Source organism: Oncorhynchus nerka, linkage group LG22 (genome assembly GCF_034236695.1).
Source record: "Oncorhynchus nerka isolate Pitt River linkage group LG22, Oner_Uvic_2.0, whole genome shotgun sequence".
NCBI classification, from domain to species: domain Eukaryota; kingdom Metazoa; phylum Chordata; class Actinopteri; order Salmoniformes; family Salmonidae; genus Oncorhynchus; species Oncorhynchus nerka.
In genome coordinates, this window is record NC_088417.1 from 67,231,420 (window position 1) to 67,255,780 (window position 24,361).

A 24,361-nucleotide genomic window follows, 5' to 3' on the forward strand; every position below is an offset into this window, starting at 1 on the left:
GGTTGGATTGGTCCCTTATTGAGTGACCCGGCTTGAAGGGAACCTCTATCTTTCCATCTTTAAGTGTGTCTCCCTCTCTGTCACTATGTGTGTGTGTTCATTTCTCTCTTTCCTTTACAAGTCTCTGATATCTGCTGCAATATTTGAAAAAATAAAATTATGGGCATAGACTTTTTAAACTCAGAGATGCTGCTGTGTTGCCTCTTCCTCCTCCTTCTGTCTGAGTCAATCACTGCAGAACCACACCAGGTAAACCAACACAGAGTCTTTGGGGGTTGCTTGGGACACAGTCTTCTCATGACATGGATGCATGTTGTATGTAGTTCAGTAAACAGACCAACAACAGGTGTGTTTGTGTACAAACCTTATGTCAGATGAGAAATATCTAAATATTTTGCCTAAATAGACTGTTTGCACGTTAATCCTTCTCTTTTAAAGCCCCACCCGAATATATTGAGTGGGTGTGGAGTCGTGATTTCTCATGACCAGCATCATTACCACTGCTCTGAGTCTGTTCTGAGTGTGTGTGTCTGTCATGGTAGAATGCTTATGGAGGCTAGAGAGAACTGAGGAGTCCCAGTGGTATTGAGGCACGTTTGATTAATTCATATGACAGCGATGAGAAGGGGATAGAGAGAGTGACTGTGCCCCAGTCTGAGGTGGGCGACAAAGACATACAATGCCCCCTCAGGGCCACATGTTCCAGGCCTCTCCACAGGCCTCCAGGGTCCCAGAGTGTGTCCGAAATGGCACCCTATTTACTATATAATGCGCTACTTTTCTTTTTACCAGGGCCCTGATCCAAAATAGTGCACTATATGGGGAATAGGGAACCAGTTCAGACGCAGCTCCAGTCTGGTGTCTGGGCACGTCCACCAGCTGCTCTGCAACCCTCTCCTCCCCTCGTCCTCTTCCTCCTTCTCTCCATCCTTCACTGTGACAGTCAGGCCGAGGGATAACTCACATCATTCATCACACACTCAGGGAAGCCTCGCTCGCTCGCTAGGCATGAGGACAGACCATAACCCCTTATTAGGTTTCTCAAATCAGTCACAACGACTTGTGGTAATGTCTAAATGATAAGGTTTCTGGGCTGATGAATGAAGTACATATTATAATACTTCTGGAGAGGCAACACATGGTGAGAAACCTGTGGGTGCCTGTTCCCCATCAGTCACTGACAGAGGCTGCAGTATTCATCTGGCTGAGAGACAGGCTGGGCTTAACTACAACATGAAGGGAGAAATATGACATGCCTGACAGGCCTTCGCCTCATAGATACAGCGAAACTTGAAACTATAACAGCACTCATTAATCTATTACTGAGACAAAGATATGTTGTTGAGTGGGTGCCCAATTATAACAGATAGTCAACTATGCTAGCTAGTCAGTATGTGGATGATGTTTACAGCAAGTGAAACATCTCTCAGTGGGTTCTTAATGAAATGGAAGTGGACAGTGTGCAGTAAACGAGGCAGCAGGTGTGAAGGCCTCATAACCTTAGTTGGATCTGATGATTCATATTGACCTCCTAATGACCGGTACACAGTGTGTTTCAGACAGGCCCAGAGGGCCTTCAGCCTGAGCTGAATCACTCATCACAATGGGATCTTCTTTGCCCTTTAGATGGTCAGTATGAACACTGTCAAGCCACCAGTTACAGCTGCGGACTTGTATTCTTGCTATTAATACAGCAGAGATATTTGTTTTGGCTTAACTGATATTGATCCACAGAGGCAATTTCAAATATCTAGTGTCTCTTTAAGCCAAGACACTGACACTGGAAAAGGCTATAAAATGATTGAGTACAACTGTCCCTTTGAACAGTGACACACTACAAGACCTTAAAAGTTCAAACTGCCCACAGTCCTCTGCATCCATTCAATGTGAGCACAGCAGTGTCTAAATCAGAACAGGTCTGCGGTAAAGGAAGGACCCATCCATGAAGTAGCTAGTAGTGCACATCACTTCACCCCATTAGGGATGATGATAAAGGTGTTATTTATAGAGTAAAAACTGCTTCTCTTTATCTCCTCTCCTTCTGGTGCTCCACTAGGGATTCCCTACTCTCACAGTGAAGGCTTCATTTAAATATTGATGAAGTGCTTAAATAAGTAATCTGGACGTGGCTGTGACCCCTTGTCTGACGTCTCTATCTCTCTCTCGACAATTCTACCACTTAATAACCAGTTATTGTGCTATTAGTATATATGCACTACTGTAAGATATGATACACGTTGATGTTGTAGCATTTTAAGTCATACTGCATTTAAGCTTTTCATTTCCCTGGACTACAGTATACTACTATTCCCATGGTGCAATGCTCCGCCATTAAGCCTCTCTGAGGTATAATAACGTTAGCCTGCTGTTAACTTAGTTGGCTAGCAAGTTAACATGAAGCTTATGTCATGAGTTCATTTCACATTACTATGGGTTGTAAAATCATACGTTTATGCAAGTAAACGACAGCTGTGATGAAAACAGGAAGTTTTGGTTCACACTATGATATGGTGTGTGGTCCTTCCACTACGACTCAGGAAACCATTCCGTTTATAAGGCTATCGATAAATACATTATGAACTTCACAGGATGGTGAAACTGAGCGGTGATCTTGATGTTCCTTTCCTATAAATATCGAGGGTCGTATTCTGGTGATATGATGATCGATGTTTGACAAATAAAAATATTATCCATAATAATCTCCATGTAGACTAGCCTACCCATTTGCAATGGTTGAGCGCACATGCCAAGACCATATAACCCAACAATTTGTGACAAAACTATTAGTAGAGTTGAAAATGCAGAAATATTTGCATGCGAATCTGTCGCCAATTGGATGGAAACCTAGCTATTGTCACCAATCAAATGCATTACACTAAACATGTATATATTTTTTTTAATAGACTTTAACCATAAATTACGGTGTATGATGCTGGTTAGCTAGCATGCTATCTAGCTCGACTGCTATATCTGAAATAATAGTATTTGCAACTGTCTTTAAAAAACAGTCCAAACAACATGTAACGCTAGGCCTGTAAGAACAACATTCATTATGAAATGTACAGGCAAATCACTACGGAATCCTAGTTTATCATGATTGAAGCCTGCAATATCTTTGATGGTAACAGCAATGCTAGCTGCATCTGAAAAAAAGTCTTAAAAAATCCAAATACAGCCTAAGTAACCATCCATCCAAACACACCATAGGCCTATTGGAACTAACAAAAAGTATGAAAGTTACAAGTAATTCACTACAAAAATATAGGCTATTTGGAAAGCGCGCAATGTCTGCATCCGCAACTTGGAAAAGTGATGGTGGGAGTGGTTTTGCCAAACTGAATCATGGGAGTTTGAGCCTTGAACAACATAAACATATTGGAGTAAGCTGACTATAAATATAATTCCATAGGTTCTTGTGCGTCTATTTAAAATATTTACAGATGTTATTAGACGAAGAAAACCTGAGCAACAGAAAAATATATATAGAAAACAGGCTATATAGATAGCAAAAAACGACTGTTCATAATTCATTTAATAAGTAATCTCAGGGATCATCACTTTGCTCAGGGATCACTTTGCTCATCACTAAACAGTCAATAGACATGAAATCATAAAATTACCCTAAAACTGTGAAGGACACTACTAAATACTTCATAAAAACAACACACATGTTAACAGTGCCGGATTTGCCCTTTAAGTGCTGTGGTATTTGAAACAGGCTCTGGCTGGGTCTCAGGAGCAGACAGATAGGGACACCAGGAAGTGGAGTCACGGTCTCTAGGGAACACTGTCTTGATGATCGCAACAAAATTACATACATTTACTAAATAAGCAGAGACATCAAGTACATTTTTTAATTGCCTCAAGGACATGATGGAAATTCTATTTATCACCACCTCACAATAATGTAGCCTAACATTCTGCCTTAGCTAGTCAGGTGATAGTAATGTATGTTAGGTGTTCTGACACTAACTAATAAATCAAGGTGTTGAAACAGTGTGTGTAGTTTGGACAGGTATGTGTTGATGCATTCCCTACTTTTAAACTGAGGCATTTGAGTAATGATGCTGCCACATGCTCAAACACAAACTAGATACAGTGGGGCAAAAAAGTATTTAGTCAGCCACCAATTGTGCAAGTTCTCCCACTTAAAAAGATGAGAGGCCTGTAATTTTCATAATAGGTACACTTCAACTATGATAGACAAAATGAGAAAAAAAAATCCAGAAAATCACATTGTATGATTTTTAATGAATTTATTTACAAATTATGGTGGAAAATAAGTATTTGGTCACCTACAAACAAGCAAGATATCTGGCTCTCACAGACCTGTAACTTCTTCTTTAAGAGGCTCCTCTGTCCTCCACTCGTTACCTGTATTAATGGCACCTGTTTGAACTTGTTATCAGTATAAAAGACACCGGTCCACAACCTCAAACAGTCACACTCCAAACTCCACTATGGCCAAGACCAAAGAGCTGTCAAAGGACACCAGAAACAAAATTGTAGGCCTGCACCAGGCTGGGAAGACTGAATCTGCAATAGGTAAGCAGCTTGGTTTGAAGAAATCAACTGTGGGAGCAATTATTAGGAAATGGAAGACATACAAGACCACTGATAATCTCCCTCGATCTGGGGCTCCATGCATGATCTCACCCCCTGGGGTCAAAATGATCACAAGAACGGTGAGAAAAAAATCCCAGAACCACACGGGGGACCTAGTGAATGACCTGCAGAGAGCTGGGACCAAAGTAACAAAGCCTTACCATCAGTAACACACTACGCCGCCAGGGACTTAAATCCTGCAATGCCAGACGTGTCGACCTGCTTAAGCCAGTACATGTCCAGGCCCGTCTGAAGTTTGCTAGAGAGCATTTGGATGATCCAGAAGAAGATTGGGAGAATGTCATATGGTCAGATGAAACCAAAATATAACTTTTTGGTAAAAACTCAACTCGTCGTGTTTGGAGGAGAAAGAATGCTGAGTTACATCCAAAGAACACCATACCTACTGTGAAGCATGGGGGTGGAAACATCATGCTTTGGGGCTGTTTTTCTGCAAAGGGACCAGGACGACTGATCCGTGTAAAGGAAAGAATGAATGGGGCCATGTATCGTGAGATTTTGAGTGAAAACCTCCTTCCATCAGCAAGGGCATTGAAGATGAAACGTGGCTGGGTCTTTCAGCATGACAATAATCCCAAACACACCGCCCGGGCAACGAAGGAGTGGTTTCGTAAGAAGCATTTCAAGGTCCTGGAGTGGCATAGCCAGTCTCCAGATCTCAACCCCATAGACAATCTTTGGAGGGAGTTGAAAGTCCGTGTTGCCCAGCAACAGCCCCAAAACATCACTGCTCTAGAGGAGATCTGCATGGAGGAATGGGCCAAAATACCAGCAACAGTGTGTGAAAACCTTGTGAAGACTTACAGAAAACATTTGACCTCTGTCATTGCCAACAGAGGGTATATAACAAAGTATTGCGATAAACTTTGGTTATTGACCAAATACTTATTTTCCACCATAATTTGCAAATAAATTCATTAAAAATCCTACAATGTGATTTTCTGGATTTTTTTAAGTGGGAGAACTTGCACAATTGGTGGCTGACTAAATACTTTTTTGCCTCACTGTATTAGAACAAGTGAAACATTTGAATAAAATGTTCAATATGTTATTTGGAAGAAACACCCAAACCAACATCAAACATCACAAATTAAAGCAGATTTTGAATTGTGTAATGTCTGACCAGTCTGAACAATGCTTGGTAATGAAATCAATCCATCAAAGCCCTGTTAGTCCAGATTGCCTATCATCACAAGCCATTTAAAATCAAATTGTATTTTTCACATGTACCGAATACAACAGGTGAAAAATATCTACTTACAAGCCATTAACCAACAATGCAGTTCAAGAAATAGAGTTAAGAAAATATTTCCTAAATAAACAAAAGTAAAAAATAAAATAAAAAGTAACACAATGAAATAACGAAGAGGAGCTGATGACACAACAATGCTGACAACTGACATGAGACAAGCCTCTTGACATACTGGAGGATGAAGCCATATTGACAGTTACACACATAATCCAGCAATAAAAACAGGCTTTGGTACAAAATACTTACCACATAGCAAGGTGGTGAGAAGATAAAGTACACCAAGTAAATAATAAGTAGACATAAATCAATAGAGCAGAACCATCTTTAATCATGACTGACAGCATGGTACAAATCGTACAAATCTCAAAAGCTACAGCAAATTTCATTACACTCTGAAGTAAAGCATTGCCCCGGCTATCAGCATCAATACATCAAGATAAGCCACATACATTTCACTCAGAATATCATCTCACAACACAAAGACGTTAAAATATAATTTAAAGAACTCGGACCACAAGCCGATATCTCATCTCAGACCTTTCAAAAACCATCATTATGTCTTAACCATTATATAGGTCTCAACAGTCAACCCAGTATGTATGCGTTGTTGACTAGACTAACACACTTCCATTACATGATCATGCCGAATGGGATTTTACACTGGCTGATCAGCAGCAGCTCTACAGACCTGTCTGGTCTGTCCACTGACAGTCATGTTCATCTATTTCAACATGGGACAGGGGGATACCTAGTCAGTTGTACAACTGAATGCCTTCAACTGGTTAGTTCTTATTGTTATATTTCACTGCAGAGCCGCCAGTCCCATTCTACATGCCTTAGATAGCTCTTTAGTCCCACCCCCCACACAAGTGGAGACCTCACCTGGTGCCTCCAGAGATGCAATGTCTCTCATCGTCACTCAATGCCTAGGTTTATCTCCACTGTACTCACATCCTACCATACCCTTGTCTGTGTGTTATGCCCTGAATCTATTCTACCACGCCCAGAAATCTGCTCCTTTTCTTTTCTTCTCTGAACTGACGACCAGTTCTTATAGCCTTTAGCCGTACCCTTATCCTACTCCTCCTCTGCTCTGGACAGAGCAGCTCCTGGACACCATATGTGAATTGATTGCCCATCTATCTTCAGAGTTCGTACAGTTAGGTGACCTAAACTGGGATATGCTTAACACCCCGGCCGTCCTACAATCTAAGCTAGATGCCCTCAATCTCACACAAATTATCAAGGAACCTACCAAGTACAACCCTATATCCGTAAACATGGGCACCCTCATAGATATCATCCTAACCAACTTGCCCTCTAAATACACGTCTGCTGTCTTCAACCATGATCTCAGCGATCAGTGCCTCATTGCCTTCATCCGTAATGGGTTCGCGGTCAAACGACCACCCCTCATCACTGTCAAACGCTCCCTAAAACACTTCAGCGAGCAGGCCTTTCTAATTGACCTGGCCCAGGTATCCTGGAAGGATATTGACTTCATCCCTTCAGTAGAGGATGCGCCTGGTTGTTCTTTAAACGTGGATTCCTCACCATCTTAAATACGCATGCCATATTAAAAAAATGTAGAACTAAGAACAGATATAACCCTTGGTTCACTCCAGGCTAGACTGCCCTTGACCAGCACAAAAACATCCTGAGGCGTACTGCATTAGCATCGAATAGTCCCCGCGATATACAATTTTTTAGGGAAGTCAGGAACCAATATACACAGTCAGTTAGTTAGTAAAAGGTTAGCTTTTTCAAACAGAAATGTGCATCCTGAGGCACTAATTCCAAAAAGTTTTGGGACACTGTAAAGTCCATGGAGAATAAGAGCACCTCATCCCAGCTGTCCACTGCACTGAGGCTAGGAAACACTGTCACCACCGATAAATCTTAGATACACCAGTCAGGAAGTTAAAGCTTGGTCGCAAATGGGTCTTCCAAATGAACAATGACCCCAAGCATACTTCCAAAGTTGTGGCAAAATGGCTTAAGGACAACAAAGTCAAGTTATTAGAGTGGCCATCACAAAGCCCTGACTTCAATCCTATAGAACATTTGTGGGCAGACCTGAAAAAGTGTGTTTGAGCAAGGAGGCCAACAAACCTGACTCTGTTACACCAGCTTTCTCAGGAGGAATGGGCCAAAATTCACCCAGCTTATTGTGGGAATCTTGTGGAAAGCTACCCGAAATGTTTGACCCAAATTAAACAATTTAAAGGCAATGCTACCAAATACTAATTGAGTGTATGTAAACTTCTGACCCACTGGGAATGCGATGAAATAAATACAAGCTGAAATAAATAATTCTCTCTACTATTATTCTGACATTTCACATTCTTAAAATAAAGTGGTTATCCTAACTGACCTTAGACAGGGACATTTTACTAGGATTAAATGTCAGGAATTGTGAAAAACTGAGTTTAAATGTATTTGGCTAAGGTGTATGTAAACTTCCAACTTCAACTGTAGCCTCGTAAAACTGACTATACTACCGATCCTTGACTTCGGCGATGTCATTTACAAAATAGCCTCCAACACTCTACTCAGCAAATTAGATGTAGTCTATCACAGTGCCGTCCGTTTTGTCTCCAAAGCCCCATATACTACCCACCACTGCGACCTGTATGCTCTCGTTGGCTGGCCCACACTACATATTCGTCGCCAAACCCACTGGCTCCAGGTCATCTATAAGTCTTTTATAGGTAAAGCCCCGCCTTATCTCAGCTCACTGGTTACCATAACAACACCCACACGTAGCACACGCTCCAGCAGATCTATTTCACTGGTCATCCCCAAAGCCAACACTTACTTTGGCTGCCTTTCCTTCCAGTTCTCTGCTGCCAATGACTGGAACGAATTGCAAAAATCACTGAAGCTGGAGTCTTATATCTCCCTCACTCACTTTAAGCATCAGCTGTCAGAGCAGCTTACCGGTCACTGCACCTGTACACAGCCCATCTGTAAATAGCCCACCCAACTACCTCATCCCAACATTGTTATATATTTGATTTGCTCTTTTGCACCCCAGTATCTCTACTTCATCATCTGCACATCAATCACTCCAGTGTTAATGCTAAATTGTAATTATTTCACCACTATGGCCTATTTATTGCCTTACCTACCTAATCTTACTACATCTGCACATAGAGTTTTCTATTGTGTTATTGACTGTACGTTTGTTTATCCCATGTGTAACTCTATGTTGTTGTTTTTGTCGCACTGCTTTGCTTTATATTGGCCAGGTCACAGTTGTAAATGAGAACTTGTTCTCAACTGGCCTACCTGGTTAAATTAAGGTGAAAAAAAAAAAAAAATGAAATGTGTCTCCCACATTTAACCCAAACCCTCTGAATCAATCAGGTGCCGGGGGCTGCCTTAATCGACATCCACAGAGTCCAGGGGAACAGTGGGTTACCAGGGCGCAGAACGACAGATTTTTACCTTGTCAACTTGAGGATTCAACCCAGCAAGCTTTTGGTTACTGGCCCACCGCTCTAACATCTAGGCTACCTGCACTTACTTGTGTGGAGGAGGCAGATAGAACATTTCAAACATGAAATCCCTGTGGAGACATACCCATCTGTCTCTTTTATGATTTTGATTGGATATAAAGGCCAACTTAGCTTATTTTGACTTCAACATCTTTAGCTGAGGGAATAAATTAGTACAGTTTGCAATCAAGGGGCGGCAAGTAGGGGCAGCAAGTACCCTAGTGGTTAGAGCGTTGGACTAGTAACCAAAAGGTTGCAAGATCGAATCCCTGAGCTGACAAAGTAACAATATGTCATCCTGTCCCTGAACAAGGCAGTTAACCCACTGTTCCTAGGCCATCATTGAAAATACTAAATTGTTCTAAACTGACTTGCCTAGTTAAATAAAGGTAAAAAATAAAATAAAAACAAGGATAAGTGGACTCTGTGCCCTCCTCCTTGAGATGCAGAGTGCTTTACAATCAAGTGTTTTAAAAATCTTTATTTTTTTATTTTTTACAAAATCTGGTCCCATAACATGGCTGAAGAGCAAGGAATTATTTAGGAAGTTGCCTGATGAAATCATTATGCAGGCACAAAGTATAATAATCTCATTTGTATCCTGCAGTGTGAAAACCTTGAAAAACAAACTTCTTTCATTAAAGCCTCTTGATACATTTAAAGCCAATCTGGGTTTAATTGTGTGAGAGCTTGGGAAAGTTATTCTGCGCCACACTTGGTGCCTGGTTTCACAGTCTCACTCAGCTCCCAGGAGCCCTTTGTCAAACTAAAAATCAATTTGTTAAGCCTCTAATCAACAGCCATAAAGAGAGATGTGAATTAGCAATCTACCCAAAACACAACCCCCAAACACTGTGTGGATGGGCTTTGAATAAACAAACACTGCTAGTCTGCTACCCCAGAGGGATTTTACAAGGGATACGCTATGAACAATATGGTTACTATACACAAATCTACAGAACCAGTCAAAGGTTTGGACACACCTACTCATTCAAAAGGTTTTTCTTTATTTAAAAAAACGATTTTACACATTGTAGAATAATAGTGAAGACATCAACACTTTGAAATAATACATACAGTATGGAATCATGTAATAACCAAAAAAGTGTTAAACAAATCAAAATATATTTTGTGAGATTCTTCAAAGTAGCCACCATTTGCCATGATGACAGCTCTGCACACTCTTGACATTCTCTCAACTAGCTTCATGAGGTAGTCACCTGGAATATATTTAAATTAAAAGTTCATTTGTGGAATTTCTTTCCTTCTTAATGCGTTTGAGCCAATCAGTTGTGTGATGACAAGGTAAGGGTGGTATACAGAAGATAGCCCTATTTGGTAAAAGACCAAGCCCTATTTGGTAACAGACCAAGTCCATATTATGGCAACAGCTCAAATAAACAAAGAGAAACAACAGTCCATCATTACATTAAGACATGAAGGTCAGTCAATCCGGAAAATTTCAAAAACTTTGAAAGTTTCTTCAAGTGCAGTCGCAAAAACCATCAAGCGCTATGATGAAACTGGCACTCAATGGGACTGCCACAGGAAAGGAAGACCCAGAGTTACCTCTGCTGAACAGGACAAGTTAATTAGCGTTACCAGCCTCAGAAATTGCAGCCCAAATAAATGCTTCACAGGGTTCAAGTAACAGATACATCTCAACATCAACTGTTCATAGGAGACTGCGTGAATCAGGTCCTCATGGTTGAATTGCTGCAAAGAAACCACTACTAAAGGACACCAATAAGAAGAGACTTGCTTGGGCCAAGAAACACAAGCAATGGACATTAGACTGGTGGAAATCTGTCCCTTGGTCTGATGAGTTCAAATTTGAGACTTTTGGTTCCAACCGCCATGTCTTTGTGAGAAGCAGAGTAGGTGAACGGATGATCTCCGCATGTGTGGTTCCCACTGTGAAGCATGGAGGAGGAAGTGTGATGGTGTGGGGGTGCTTTGCTGGTGACACTGCCAGTGATTTATTTAGAATTCAAGGCACACTTAACCAGCATGGCTACCACAGAGACTGTTGGAAAAGCATTCCAGGTGAAGCTGGTTAAGGGAATGCCAAGACTGTGCAAAGCGGTCATCAAGGCAAAGGTGGCTACTTTGAAGAATCTAAAATATATTTTCATTTGTTTAACACATTTTTGGGTACAACATGATTCCATATGTGTAATTTCATAGATTTGATGTCTTCACTATTATACTACAATGTAGAAAATAGTAAAACTTTCGACTGGTACTGTATGTCCGTCCAATACCTAATTGTAGGCCTAATATTTGTCTTTGGCTGACATGTCAATTTAAAGATAACCAGAGGTTTGTTGGATAAAGCTATTCCTCACAAACATATGACCGTTTGTGCTGTTTGTGACATAATTCTGTTAACAAATTTTGCATTTGCTATTATTCAAGTAAATGTGTTTTTGTAAAATCTCCAGTGGGAATTATTGTGCATAGAGTTGTATGGTTTGTTTAACTTGGCAATCATTGGTTATTGTTTGGCACACATTTTAAAGGGAAAAATCTCAGCATCATTCTGTTAACATGGAATTACTCCACTTGCAGAAACATGGAATGTCCTTGGTCATATGTCCAGGTATTTGGAAAGCCATTAAAATACTTTTAACACAGGATGTAATATATCACAGACAATGAGGCGAGTGTAGCCTGATGGAATTCATCATTATTTGTGGAGTTTCTCCCATTCTCCTCTGCAGATCCTCTCAAGCTCTGTCAGGTTGGATGGGGAGCCTCGCTGCACAGCTATTCTCAGGTATCTCCACAGATATTCGATCGTGTTCAAGTCCAGGCTCTGGCTGGGCCACTCAAGGACATTCAGAGACTTGTCCTGAAGCCACTCCTGCATTGTCTTGGCTGTGTGCTTAGGGTCGATGTCCTGTTGGAAGGTGAACCTTGGCTGTGTGGTTAGGGTCATTGTCCTGTTGGAAGGTGAACCTTCGCCCCAGTCTGAGGTCCTGAGCGCTCTGGAGCAGGTTTTCATCAAGAAACTCTGTACTTTGCTCCGTTCATCTTTCCCTCGATCCTGACTAGTATCCCATTCCCTGCCGCTGAAAAACATCACCACAGCATGATCCTGCCACCACCATGCTTCATCATAGGGATGGTGACAGGTTTCCTCCAGACGCAACGCTTGGCATTCAGACCAAAGAGTTCAATCTTAGTTTCATCAGACCAGAGAATGTTGCCTTTTGGCAAACTTCAAGCAGGCTGTCATGTGCCTTTTACTGAGGAGTGGCTTCCGTCTGGCCACTCTACCATAAAAGCCTGATTGGTGGAGTACTGCAGAGATGGTTGTCTTTCTGGAAGGTTCTCTTCCACAGAGGAACTCTGGAGCTCTGTCAGAGTGACCATTCGGTTCTTGGTCACCTCCCTGACCAAGGCCCTTCTCCCCCGACTGCCCAGTTTGGCCCGATGGACAGTTCTAGGAAGAGTCTTGGTGGTTCCAAACTTCTTCCATTTATGAATGATGGAGGCCACTGTGTTCTTAGGGACCTTCAATGCTGCAGACATTTTTTGGTACCCTTCCCCAGATCTGTGACTCGAAACAACCCTGTCTCTGAGCTTCCGGACAATTCCTTCGACCTTATGGCTTGTTTTTTTCATGCAATGTCAACTGTGGGACCTTATATAGACAGGTGAGTGCCTTTCCAAATCATGTCCAATCAATTGAATTTACAACAGGTGGACTCCAAACAAGTTGTAGAAACATCAAGGATGATCAATGGAAACAGGATGCATCTGAGCTCAATTTCGAGTGTCATAGCAAAGTGTCCGAATACATCTCTAAAAACCTGTTTTCGCTTTGTCATTATGAGGTATTGCGTGTAGATTGATGAGGAAAATGAGTTATTTAATCCATTTTAGAATGTGGCTGTAACGTAACTAAATGTAGAAAAAGTGAAGAGGTCTGAATACTTCCATCGTGTATTGTACACACAGTAGGAACAGCTAGAGCACAGGCAAGCTGCAGTCAGCCATTCAGTCAGTCAAAGCCAGTTAAAGTAGGTCTAGTGTGATCAGATTCTGCTCCACCCTACTTTGTGGTATTCACACACAATGCTGCCAAACACATGAAATAGCACAGCGTTCTTCCACAATAGAGCTCACCAGCTTGTAGTCCAAATCTGGAAATTAGTTACCTCTGGTTCGTTCAGCCATTCCAATAGAGTAAGTTCATTGGGAAAGCATGGTGTTTTGGGATAAATGCCAAAAATAAGGTCTGAGGTTAACACAGCCTTAGGAGATCATACACATTTTGTTCTAGGAGACAATATCAGTCAGTTAACATGACCTTCATGAATTATGAGGCCTTTATGTGCTTGTGCTTGTTTTGATTACATAAATTCTTAAAAATTCACAAAACGTGATGTTAGCTGATGGAATATTATCTCATAGAACAAAACATGTAAAATCTCCTAAGCCTGTGTTTAACATAGAACTTATTGTCGGATTTACCCAAACACCCTCCAAAAACCCCATTCGTTTCCCCATAGGCTTTGGCCAACAAGCCTTGGCTGTGACGTGGTGAGGTTGGACCCAGGTGCAGAGAAGAGACCAGACGAGGAATCAGTGGTTAAGGATAAACACAATACTTTACTGAGAAACAGTAGCCGCAGGATCACAGTACACTTGAAAAACAACAAACACTAAGTCTCAAAAACTCACTCAGGAAACAAACACACATGGTAAACAATTCCAGCTTCTGCAAAGGACAACAGAAAACAGACCTATTTTAACATGGAAATCATAATGAGTAAATTGGACACACCTGAGTGTCGTTAATGTTTCTAGGACGGTCTCTGCTGCCCTCTGGTGACAGAAGGAACTATGACTGTACCCCCTTCTAGGAGCTGCTCCAGCTGCGGAGCCAGGGCGACCAACACATAGTTGGTTGTAGTCCCGAACAAGTCCTGGATCCAGGATGTTCCTGGCAGGCACCCACGCCCACTCCTCGGGCCGTAGCCCTCCCAGTCCACCAGGTACCTCAGGGTGCCTTAGACCCAACGAGCCTCCAACAGATTAGTATAGGCCGGGCGACCATCAAGAAGTCAAGGGGGCGGAGGGGCAGGTGTGGGGGGAGAAGGGACTGGTCCTTACCAGCTTGAGACGGGAGACATGGAAGTATGGACAGACTCTCATAGACCTGGGAAGCTGGAGGCGATAGGTCACCAGGTTGATGCAACTCAGGATCTTGAATGGTCCTATGTAGCGTGGAGTGAGCTTCCGCGAGTCCACCCTTAAGGGAAGATCACGGGTGGACAGCCACACCCGTTGACCCGCCCCGTTTGCTCATTCGACTGTGGGTGGAACCCCGAGGAGAGACTTACCAACACCCACAAAAGGGAGCAGAAGGCTTTACAATAACGTGCGACGAACTGGAGCCCACGATCCGAGACAATGTCCAGGGGAAGTCCCTGTAGTCGAAAGACATGGGTAATCATGAGATTTGCTGAGGGCAACTTAGGTAAGGATCGAGGTATGCCCTTTGGGATGGGGGTAAGCCTGTGATAAAGTCTATGGACAGGAGGGACCAGAGCTGGCTGGGGATTGGCAGAAGTTGGAGCAACCCAACTGGTCGCTGTTGTGAGGACTTGCTCAGGGCCCAGGTGGAGCAGGCCGTAACGAAGGATCTCACATCCTCAATCATGTTGGGTAACCAGAATTTCAACCTCAGGAACTCCACTGTCCGATTAACCTCAGACCCCTAACATAGAGGAGTGTCCCCATTGTAGTACTCGGGAACGGGCTGATCACGGAACATAAAATCTGTTAGTGAGACCCCGCTGGGGTCAGGTTCTCGGGTCTAGGCTTGTCGGACCGTGGTCTCAATACTCCATATCACGGGGGCCACAATGCGGAAGCTGGGGATGATGAGCTTGTAGTCCCTCTCCTTGTTAGAGACATCGTGTTGATGGGACAAGGCGTCTGCTTTCTGATTCTTGGATCCCGGGCGATAGGCTAGTGTGAAGTTGAACCTGTTAAATAACAGAGCCCACCTAACCTGGTGAGCGTTTATCCTCTTGGCTTCTTAAATGGAGACCAAGTTCTTATGGTCCTCCAAATCACGAAAGGATAAGGTTCCCCCTCCAACCAGTGTCTCCACACCTTAAGGGCCCACTTACCTGCCAAGAGCTCCAGGTTGCCTACATTGTAATTGTGTTCCGCTGGCGAGATCCGCTTGGAGAGAAAGGCACATGGGTGCAGATTCTTGTACCCCTTGTTCTGCTGTGAAAGGTACGCCCCTGCTCCGGTGTCTGAGGCGTCCACCTCTACCACGAAGGGATGGGTAGGATCAGGATGGACGAGGATGGGTCCGGAGGTGAAACATCTCTTGAGCTTCCCGAATGCCCTGTCAGCCTTGGGATCCAGCAAAAACGTTTCTGGGCCGTGAGAGGCGCTGCCACCACACCAAAGTTGTGTATATAAAAAGCCTGTAAAAATGGGCAAACCCGAGGTACCGCTGGACTTGTTTGAGTGAGACGGGACGGGGCCAGTCGATGACCGTTCTCACTTTTATGGGTTCCATTTGGATGCTAGCAGTAAAGATAATGTGGCCCAGGAAAGAAACTTGGGATACATGGAACTCACACTTCTCTATCTTGATGTATAGTTGACTCTGCAGGATGCGTCTCAGGACTTGGCAGACGTGTAGGATGTGTGACGAACCGATTCAACATATCCCTAAGTGTGTCATTGACTAATGCTCGGTGAGTTCGATAATGACTAAATACTCATAGTGGCCACTCGGGGTGTTAAAGGCAGTTTTCCATTCATCTCCCTCTTTGATTCTCACCAGATTATAAGTGTTGCGGAGGTCCAGTTTGGTGAAGAATTGGGCCCCATGGGCCAACTCCAAAGCGGCGGACATCAGGGGTAGAGGGTAACGATTCTTAATCGTAATCCTGTTCAGCCCTCTGTAATCGATGCAGGGACACAGACCTCCATCCTTCTTCTCCACAAAGAAGAAGCCTGTACCAGCTGGGGACGAAGAGGAGCGAATGAAACCTGCCTACAAGCGACTCCCGGATGTAATTGTCATGACTGCTTCCCCATGGGAAGGGGGGCGCCGGGTAGGAGTTCTATGGTGCATCGTATGGATGATGAGGAGGGAGGGTAGCGGATTGCCTCTTACTGAAGGCCTCCCGGAGGTCGAAGTCCTCGGGAGGCAGAGTGGAAAAGTCTTGGTCGTCAATGTATGCCGGGGAACACGGCGAGGCTCTTGGTGGGGGTCTTAGGCATTTAGTCTGGCAGTTCATACCCCAGTTTAGTAGGTGGACCAGGATAATAGTGGGTTATGTAGCATTAGCCAGGGGTACCCTAGGTTAAGGCGGTTCTCAGGAGCAGTGATCAAAAGGAAACCTAGAACGTCTGAGTGGTTTGGACATACCTGAGTGTCGTTAATGTCTATAGGACGGTCTCTGCCGCCCTCTGGTGACAGGTGGAACCATGACAATGGCGGAGTTAATGCCTACAAAAAGATGCCGTTACTACTGCTCTCTATGTGAGACTAAATATTGTTCCCATAGTTCAATTATGCCCTACCTGGCCTGTCACATCAACACGTGAAAGGTAGGTACAACACACACACACACACACACACGTTTGTTTTACTATCCTTGTGGGGACCAAACAATTAAATCCCATTCAAAATCCTATTTTAACCCTAACCTTAAAATATACTTTTTCCTTGTGGGGACCGGTGAAATGTCCCCTTACTTGTCCAATTTTCCTTGTTTTACTATCCTTGTGAGGACTTCTGACCCCCACAAGGATAGTAAAACCAAACACACACACACACACACACACACACACACACAGAAATAGACACACTTGTTTTCTGTTGAAATTAACAGCCAGTCAAGCAAAAAAAGTAGTAAACATATCAGAGACAGACATGCAAGCGACTAAACAACAGCAGGCTGTATAAAGGAAGGATCTTCCTATGACGCAGCAGCAACAACATACTTCACACTGGGACACCATAAACAATCAAACACTTAACTTTTTAATTCTCCTAAGAAGCCCTTATGCTCAGTTCAGTCAAAACCCAGACAGGGTTTATACAACAGCTAAGGGTCTAGTTTATTATTCACATGCTCAGAAAATCATTACAAGAGCCTTAATTGTGTAATGCATTAAATACTTATGTGACATGGAACATATAATGCAATTCAAATTTCAGTGTAAAACAGACTATAAAGTATAGTTGAATCTAATATAAATTTACGGCAAATCCAAATGACATTAAACAGTGAACTAGTCAAAATATTTAGAAAATATAGCCTATAATGAATGACTGCTGTAATTGAGAGATCTATCTTAATGATTTATGTGTACAGCATGTGTCCAGTGGGCGAAAGTGTGATACAGATACAGTATTATGCTGTCACAATGACAGAGCCCTGGGTTAATTTGCTACGGTTGTTATTGAGGTTCCAACACAGAGTCCAACACAGTCAACTCAGTCAAACACATGTTCTGGGTGTTCTTTTGTAAGATGGCCTCATGCTCACCCATGTTCGGACCCCTGACTTACAGTCCCTAACACTAAACATCTGACTGTGTAACTCACTAACAACAACCCAACACATTCACGCTTGCTGCACTAACGCACACACAAAGACACATACTGTACGTGTGCACACGCTTCACACACACACACACACACACACACACACACACACACACACACACACACACACACACACACACACACACAAATCTCTCTAAGGAGAACAATGATGATCATTCTTTCCCTTTCAATAAGCGCCGACCTATCCTATTGGAAAATAAGTCCTCATATTTTCTGTATCATGGCAGAACAAATGGCCACAGTTCAGAGAACTATTCAGAGGTCGTTACAGGAACAGACAACGATAATGTCCACTCACTGTGTCAGGTTTGGACCCAGAAACAATAGGAGACTACTCAGACTACCACCTGCATCCCAACAGGCCAGCTAGACACTGAACAGATATGGAAATAAAGAGGGGATTTCAGGGAAAGTTCTTTATGGCTTGTATTGTAGAACTTTTCAGAAAAATCAGAGTGAGGATCTATGGCCCTCTAGTGGCCATCAGGGGAAGTTGTACCCGATGTCTCCCTGGCTGTACATCACAGAGCAAAATGAAATCAGCAACAGGGACTCCAAGAAGGAGTGAAGTGTGCTTCTGAACTGATTATTGGAAAACACCATTACCCTCTCTGATATGTAAATGCAGTGTGTGTGATTATTTCACACAGACAGACCACTCAGCATATAAAAAGTAAACTACAATATTTGATAGAATAACATTGATTGATACTTGTCCATTCAGTTTTTGTCGGAAGGACCCAGAGTTTACATTTTCTTTTCAGGTGGAATATTGTTTCATATGGATAACAAAGAAAGAGGAAGTAAAAGGGACGTGTGATTGTGTGTGCGTGTTTCAAGTTTAATGTTTTATTAGTCATATGTGCAGGATACACATGGTATACACCGTCCAACGAAATGCTTATTGCAGGTTCCTTCTGGACAATGCAACAACAATAAGAAAGAAATAAGAAAATATAAGAATATTTTATTTTACCTTTATTTAACTAGGCAAGTCAGTTAAGAACAAATTCTTATTTTCAATGACGGCCTAGGAACAGTGGGTTAACTGCTATTTACTTTATGAACATAAAGTAAATGGCTCAGTAGAATAGAATAAACCTTTTAGCATAAGAATAACACACAATTTATAGTCCAATATTTACACGTGTTTTGGGGAAGGGGAGATTGGAGGGTAGTGTTTAAATTGTGCAGTGTAATAATAAGAGTAGTTGCAGCAGTTGTGATATGTGTGTAGCATGAATGTACATATACAGTGCATTTCAGAAAGTATTCAGAACCCTTTTGTTACATTTTGTTACGATCTTGCCTTACTCTAAAATGTATTAAATACATGTTTTCTCTCATCAATCTACACACAATACCCCATAACTACAAAGTGAAAACAGGTTTTTAGACATTTTTGCAAATGTAATACAACTAAAAAACAGAAACACTTTATTTACATAAGTATCCATACCCTTTTCTATGAAACTCGAAATTGAGCTCCAGGGCATCCTGTTTCCATTGATCATCCTTGAGATGTTTCTACAACTTGATTGGAGTCCACCTGTGGTAAATTCAATTGATTGGACATGATTTGGAAAGGCACACACCTGTCTATATAAGGTCCCACAATTGACAGTGCATGTCAGAGCAAAAACCAAGCCATGAGGTCGAAGGAATTGTCTGTAGAGCTCTGAGACAGAAAAGTGTTGAGGCACAGATCTGGGGAAGGGCACCAAAAAATGTCTGCAGCATTGAAGAACACAGTGGCCTCCATCATTCTTAAATGGAAGAAGTTTGGAACCACCAAGGCTCTTCCCAGCCAAACTGAGCAATCAGGGAAGAAGGGCCAGGGAGGTGACCAAGAACCCGATGGTCACTCTGACAGAGCTCCAGAGTTCTTCTGTGGAAATGGGAGAACCTTCCAGAAGGACCACCATCTCTGCAGCACTCCACCAATCAGGCTTTTATGGTAGAGTAGCCAAACGGAAGCCACTCCTCAGTAAAAAGGCACATGACAGCCCGCACCTAAAGGACTCTCAGACCATGAGAAACAACATTCTCTGGTCTGATGAAACTAAGATTGAACTCTTTGGCCTGAATGCCAAGCGACACATTTGGAGGAAACCTGGCACCATCCCTACGGTAAAGCATGGTGGTGGCAGCATCATGCTGTGGTGATGTTTTTCAGCGGCAGGGAATTGGAGACTAGTCAGGATCGAGGGAAAGATGAACGCCGCAAAGTACAGAGATCCTTGATGAAAACCTGCTCTAGGGTGCTCAGAACCAGACTGGGGCGAAGGTTCACCTTCAAACAGGACAACGACCCTAAGCACACAGCCAAGACAATGCAGGACTGTCTTCGGGACAAGTCTCTGAATGTCCTTGAGTGGCCCAGCCAGAGCCCGGACTTCAACCTGATCGAACATCTCTGGAGACACCTGAAAATAGCTGTGCAGCAACGCTCTCCTTCCAACCTAACAGAGCTTGAGAGGATCTGCAGATAAGATTGGGAGAAACTCCCCAAATACAGGTGTGCCAAGCTTGTAGTGTCATACACAAGAAGGCTCGAGGATGTAATAGCTGCCAATGGTGCTTCAACAAATTACTGAGTGAAGGGTCTGAATACTTATGTACATTGCAAAAATTTAAAAAAAAAAATGTTTTAGCTTTGTCATTATCGGGTATTGTGTTTTGATTGATGAGGGGAAAAAAATATGTACTACAGAATAAGGCTGTAATGTAACAAAATATGGAAAAAGTCAAAGGGTCTGAATACTTTCCGAATGCACTCTATGTGTGTGTGTGTGGGGTGGTTCTTCTATACATGTGGGGACCTAAAATCCCCAAAAGTCCCCTCAATGATAGTAAAACAAGAAAAATGATCCCTTGTGGGGACTTTTTGTTCTCCATAAGAACAAAAGCTATTTTAAATGTAGGGGTTCGGATTAGGGTTAGAATTAGGGTTAGGGTAATGGGTTAGTCGTTAGGTTTAAGTTTAAGAGTTAGATTTAGTTAAAGTTAGGGAAAATAAGATTTTGAATGGAAATAAATGTTACGTCCCCAAGAGGATAGAAGAACAAAACGTGTGGGTGTGTGTGCACTGAACTATGGGTCCCCTACCTGAGAGGCTGCGAGGTCTTGCTTCGGCCAGGTCAGAGATGGCCCCTGCAGTGACAGTCTTCTTCATGCGTGAGCCTGTGGCTGCTGCCCCCAGGGCAGGCTTGGCCAGTGTGTCATAACTACTGGCCCTCTTCAGCTAGAACAATATACACATACATACACACTCAGTCAGGATTTAGCAAACCACAGATTACCTTACCAATTGGAAAACATCCTCAATCTACTAGTTTTAAATTGAAAAGCACTCTCAGAGAAATAATCATTCTGTCAATGCAACCCTTTTTGGTTCCAGGTAGAACCCGTTTGGGTTTAATGTAAAAACCCTCTGTGGAAAGGGGATAGCTGAAGAACCCTTTTAGGTTCTAGATAGCACCTTTTTTTCTAAGAGTGTGTATGCTTTGTGAAACCCCGCCGAGATCAGTGTCTGCACGTGATGCAGAGGTAGGCTAATTCAATTGAACATTTATTTCAATCATCCAAATGGACAGAGATGCTCTTAGAAAAATGTAAGGGGTGGTATCTTCCCCTATCTCCCTCCCACCTGTTCCACTCCCAACCTCCCACCATTCATCAAGGAGATGTTGGGTGTGTTCAGTGGTGCCCCTGTCATCTACTGTGTCTGGCACCACTCACCCTGCTAAGGCGCAGGTCTGTGGCCAGGGTGTTGGAGGATCTGGAGGTTTTGATGCCTGTAGCTGTGGTGGAGGTGGTGGTAGAGGGGGCAAGGGAGGCTTGCTTGGCCCTCTCCTGGAGCCCTGGCTTGGGCAGCACTGCCTTGGCCATGCCCCCTTTCAGCATGACTCTGTCTGCTATACCTGCTGCCTACAATGGACAGGAGAGAGAGAGATAACAGGGTGTAAATATTATTATGAATACATGGGTATGACACAAATGCTTCAGTCATTGTGACCTCTGCTGGTTGAAATTATGAAGTAGAACTGAATCAAGATTAGCCTATATATTCAGTACGGGTTTACATTATTTAGCTTATTCCAATAGAAATTAGATAAACTATTCCAGATTCACATCAAAATAGGCTACCCTTTGGGTGGCATCCGGTACAGGAAAAGATGACTACATCTTATCAAGCAGATATTGGGTACATTTGGTACAGTTGTAAAGTAAAAGGGAGACTACTGTAGGCCTATACGTTTGAGAGAAGAGAGAGTATAGTGTGTGAAGGGGTGGTTAGCGGATATGGTGCTGCCACTGATGGCATTTCAGCCTGTGCCAAGACATACAAGACAGTGTATGGGTATGACACCACTCTGAGCAGAGTGAGAGGACAGCTGAGGTATTGAGACTGTCAACTCCTGCTAGTCAGGACACATCCTGTTACAGAGCTGAGAAAACACAGCCTCCTGTCCAATCAGATCTCCTCCACACCACTGGGACTGGAAACCAAATATAACACAACACACTCAGACCACACAACTGAGTTGGTTTGAAGGCACTTAACTAGGGGAAGATGCAGATTGTAATTTAACCGGCAGTGGCTTGGCATCAATAACCAATGCACATGTCTGTTTGCCAAATAGAGACAAATATTCTGAATAGCCTACACATAATGAAATATGATGTAGGCTAGTCTGTGTCCAGCAGACAGGTGGTGCTCTTAGCTTGGAGAGCCACTGACTGCTTTCTCCACTCTTTACTGTAATGAGCTTTACTACAGCTCCCTGTGGAACTCATTCATTGATTTGAAGCAAGGTGGGGAGGTAAGGTCTGAGGGAAGGGTATCCCAATCATTACTGACTGACACGCATAGCATACACAAACAAAGAAACACAGAGTGAGAGTGCCTCATTTCTACCAGCATGTCACCTGTGCAACTAGAGGCGAAAAAACTCTAAATCAACTTAACTACACACACAGAAATGCATACAAAGCTCTCCCTCGCCCTCCATTTGGCAAATCTGACCATAACTCTATCCTCCTGATTTTTGCTTACAAGCAAAAACACAAACAGGAAGTACCAGTGACGCGCTGAATACGGAAGTGGTCCGATGAAGCGGATGTTAAGCTACAGGACTGTTTCGCTAGCACAGGCTGGAATATGTTCTGGGATTCATCCGATGGCATTAAGGAAATTATCACATCAGTCACCGGCTTCATTAATAAATTAATCGATGATGCCGTCCCCACAGTGAACCTACATCCCTACCAGATGCTATGGATTACAGGCAACATCCACACTGAGCTAAAGGCTAGAGCTGCCACTTTCAGGGAGCGGGACACTAATACAGACGCTTATAAGAAATCCCACTACGACCTCCGACGAGCCTTCAAACAGGCTTGAATCCTAATATGCCGGCTCTGAGTTCGTCAGATGTGGAAGAGTATTTCAAACTATCACAGATTACAAAGGGAAACACAACCGCAAGCTGCCCAGTGACGCGAGCCTACCAGATGAGCTAATTGCCTTCTATGCTCGCTTCAAGGCAAGCAACACTGAACAATGCATGAGAGCACCAGCTGTTCCGGATGCTCTCCGTAACCGATGTGAGTAAGACCTTTAAACAGGTTCAAATCAAATCAAATTTATTTATATAGCCCTTCGTACATCAGCTGATATCTCAAAGTGCTGTACAGAAACCCGTTAACATTAACAAGGTCGCAGGGTCAGACAGATTACCAGGGCGCATACTCAGAGCATACGCTGACCAGCTGGCACGTGTTTTCAGTAACATTTTCAACCTCTCTCTGACCCAGTCTGCTATACCTACAGTTGAAGTCAGAAGTTTACATGCACCTTAGCCAAATACATTTAAACTCAGTTTTTCACAATTCCTGACATTTAATCCTAGTAAAAATTATCTGTCTTAGGTCAGTTAGGATCACCACTTTATTTTAAGAATGTGAAATGTCAGAATAGTTGAGACAATGATTTATTTCAGCTTTATTTCTTTCATCACATTCCCAGTCAGTCAGAAGTTTACATACACTCAATTAGTATTTGGTAGCATTGCCTTTAAATTGTTTAACTTGGGTCAAACATTTTGGGTGGCCTTCCACAAGCTTCCCACAATAAGTTGGGTGTATTTTGGCCCATTCCTCCTGCCAGAGCTGGTGTAACTGAGTCAAGTTTGTAAGCCTCCTTGCTCGTACATGCTTTTTCAGTTCTGCCCACAAATATTCTATAGGATTTGAGGTCAGGGCTTTGTGATGGCCACTCCAATAACTTGACTTTGTTGTCCTTAAGCCATTTGCCACAACTTTGGAAGTATGCTTGGGGTCATTGTCCATTTGGAAGAC

General features: G+C 42.9%; 1 protein-coding gene and 1 long non-coding RNA gene across 7 annotated transcripts in view; one reads left to right on the forward strand and one right to left on the reverse strand.

Annotated features, from left to right (window-relative positions):
• Positions 1-24,361, reverse strand: part of LOC115105533 (cytospin-B-like) — a 179,239-nt gene that overhangs the window by 99,847 nt on the left and 55,031 nt on the right. For all 6 annotated transcript variants that reach the window (XM_029627693.2, XM_029627692.2, XM_029627691.2 and 3 more), the window contains exons 2-3: positions 21,740-21,928; positions 21,107-21,242 (exon numbers count right to left, since the gene is read on the reverse strand). In XM_029627693.2, the coding sequence (XP_029483553.2) occupies positions 21,107-21,242; positions 21,740-21,904 (301 nt within the window). In that variant the 5' untranslated portion in view covers positions 21,905-21,928. The remainder of the gene's footprint in view (positions 1-21,106; positions 21,243-21,739; positions 21,929-24,361) is intronic.
• The window catches only part of LOC135563808 (uncharacterized), a 45,605-nt gene continuing 44,366 nt past the window's right edge, over positions 23,123-24,361 (forward strand). Inside the window, exon 1 of the long non-coding RNA XR_010460542.1 lies at positions 23,123-23,608. This is a non-coding gene — a long non-coding RNA (uncharacterized LOC135563808). The remainder of the gene's footprint in view (positions 23,609-24,361) is intronic.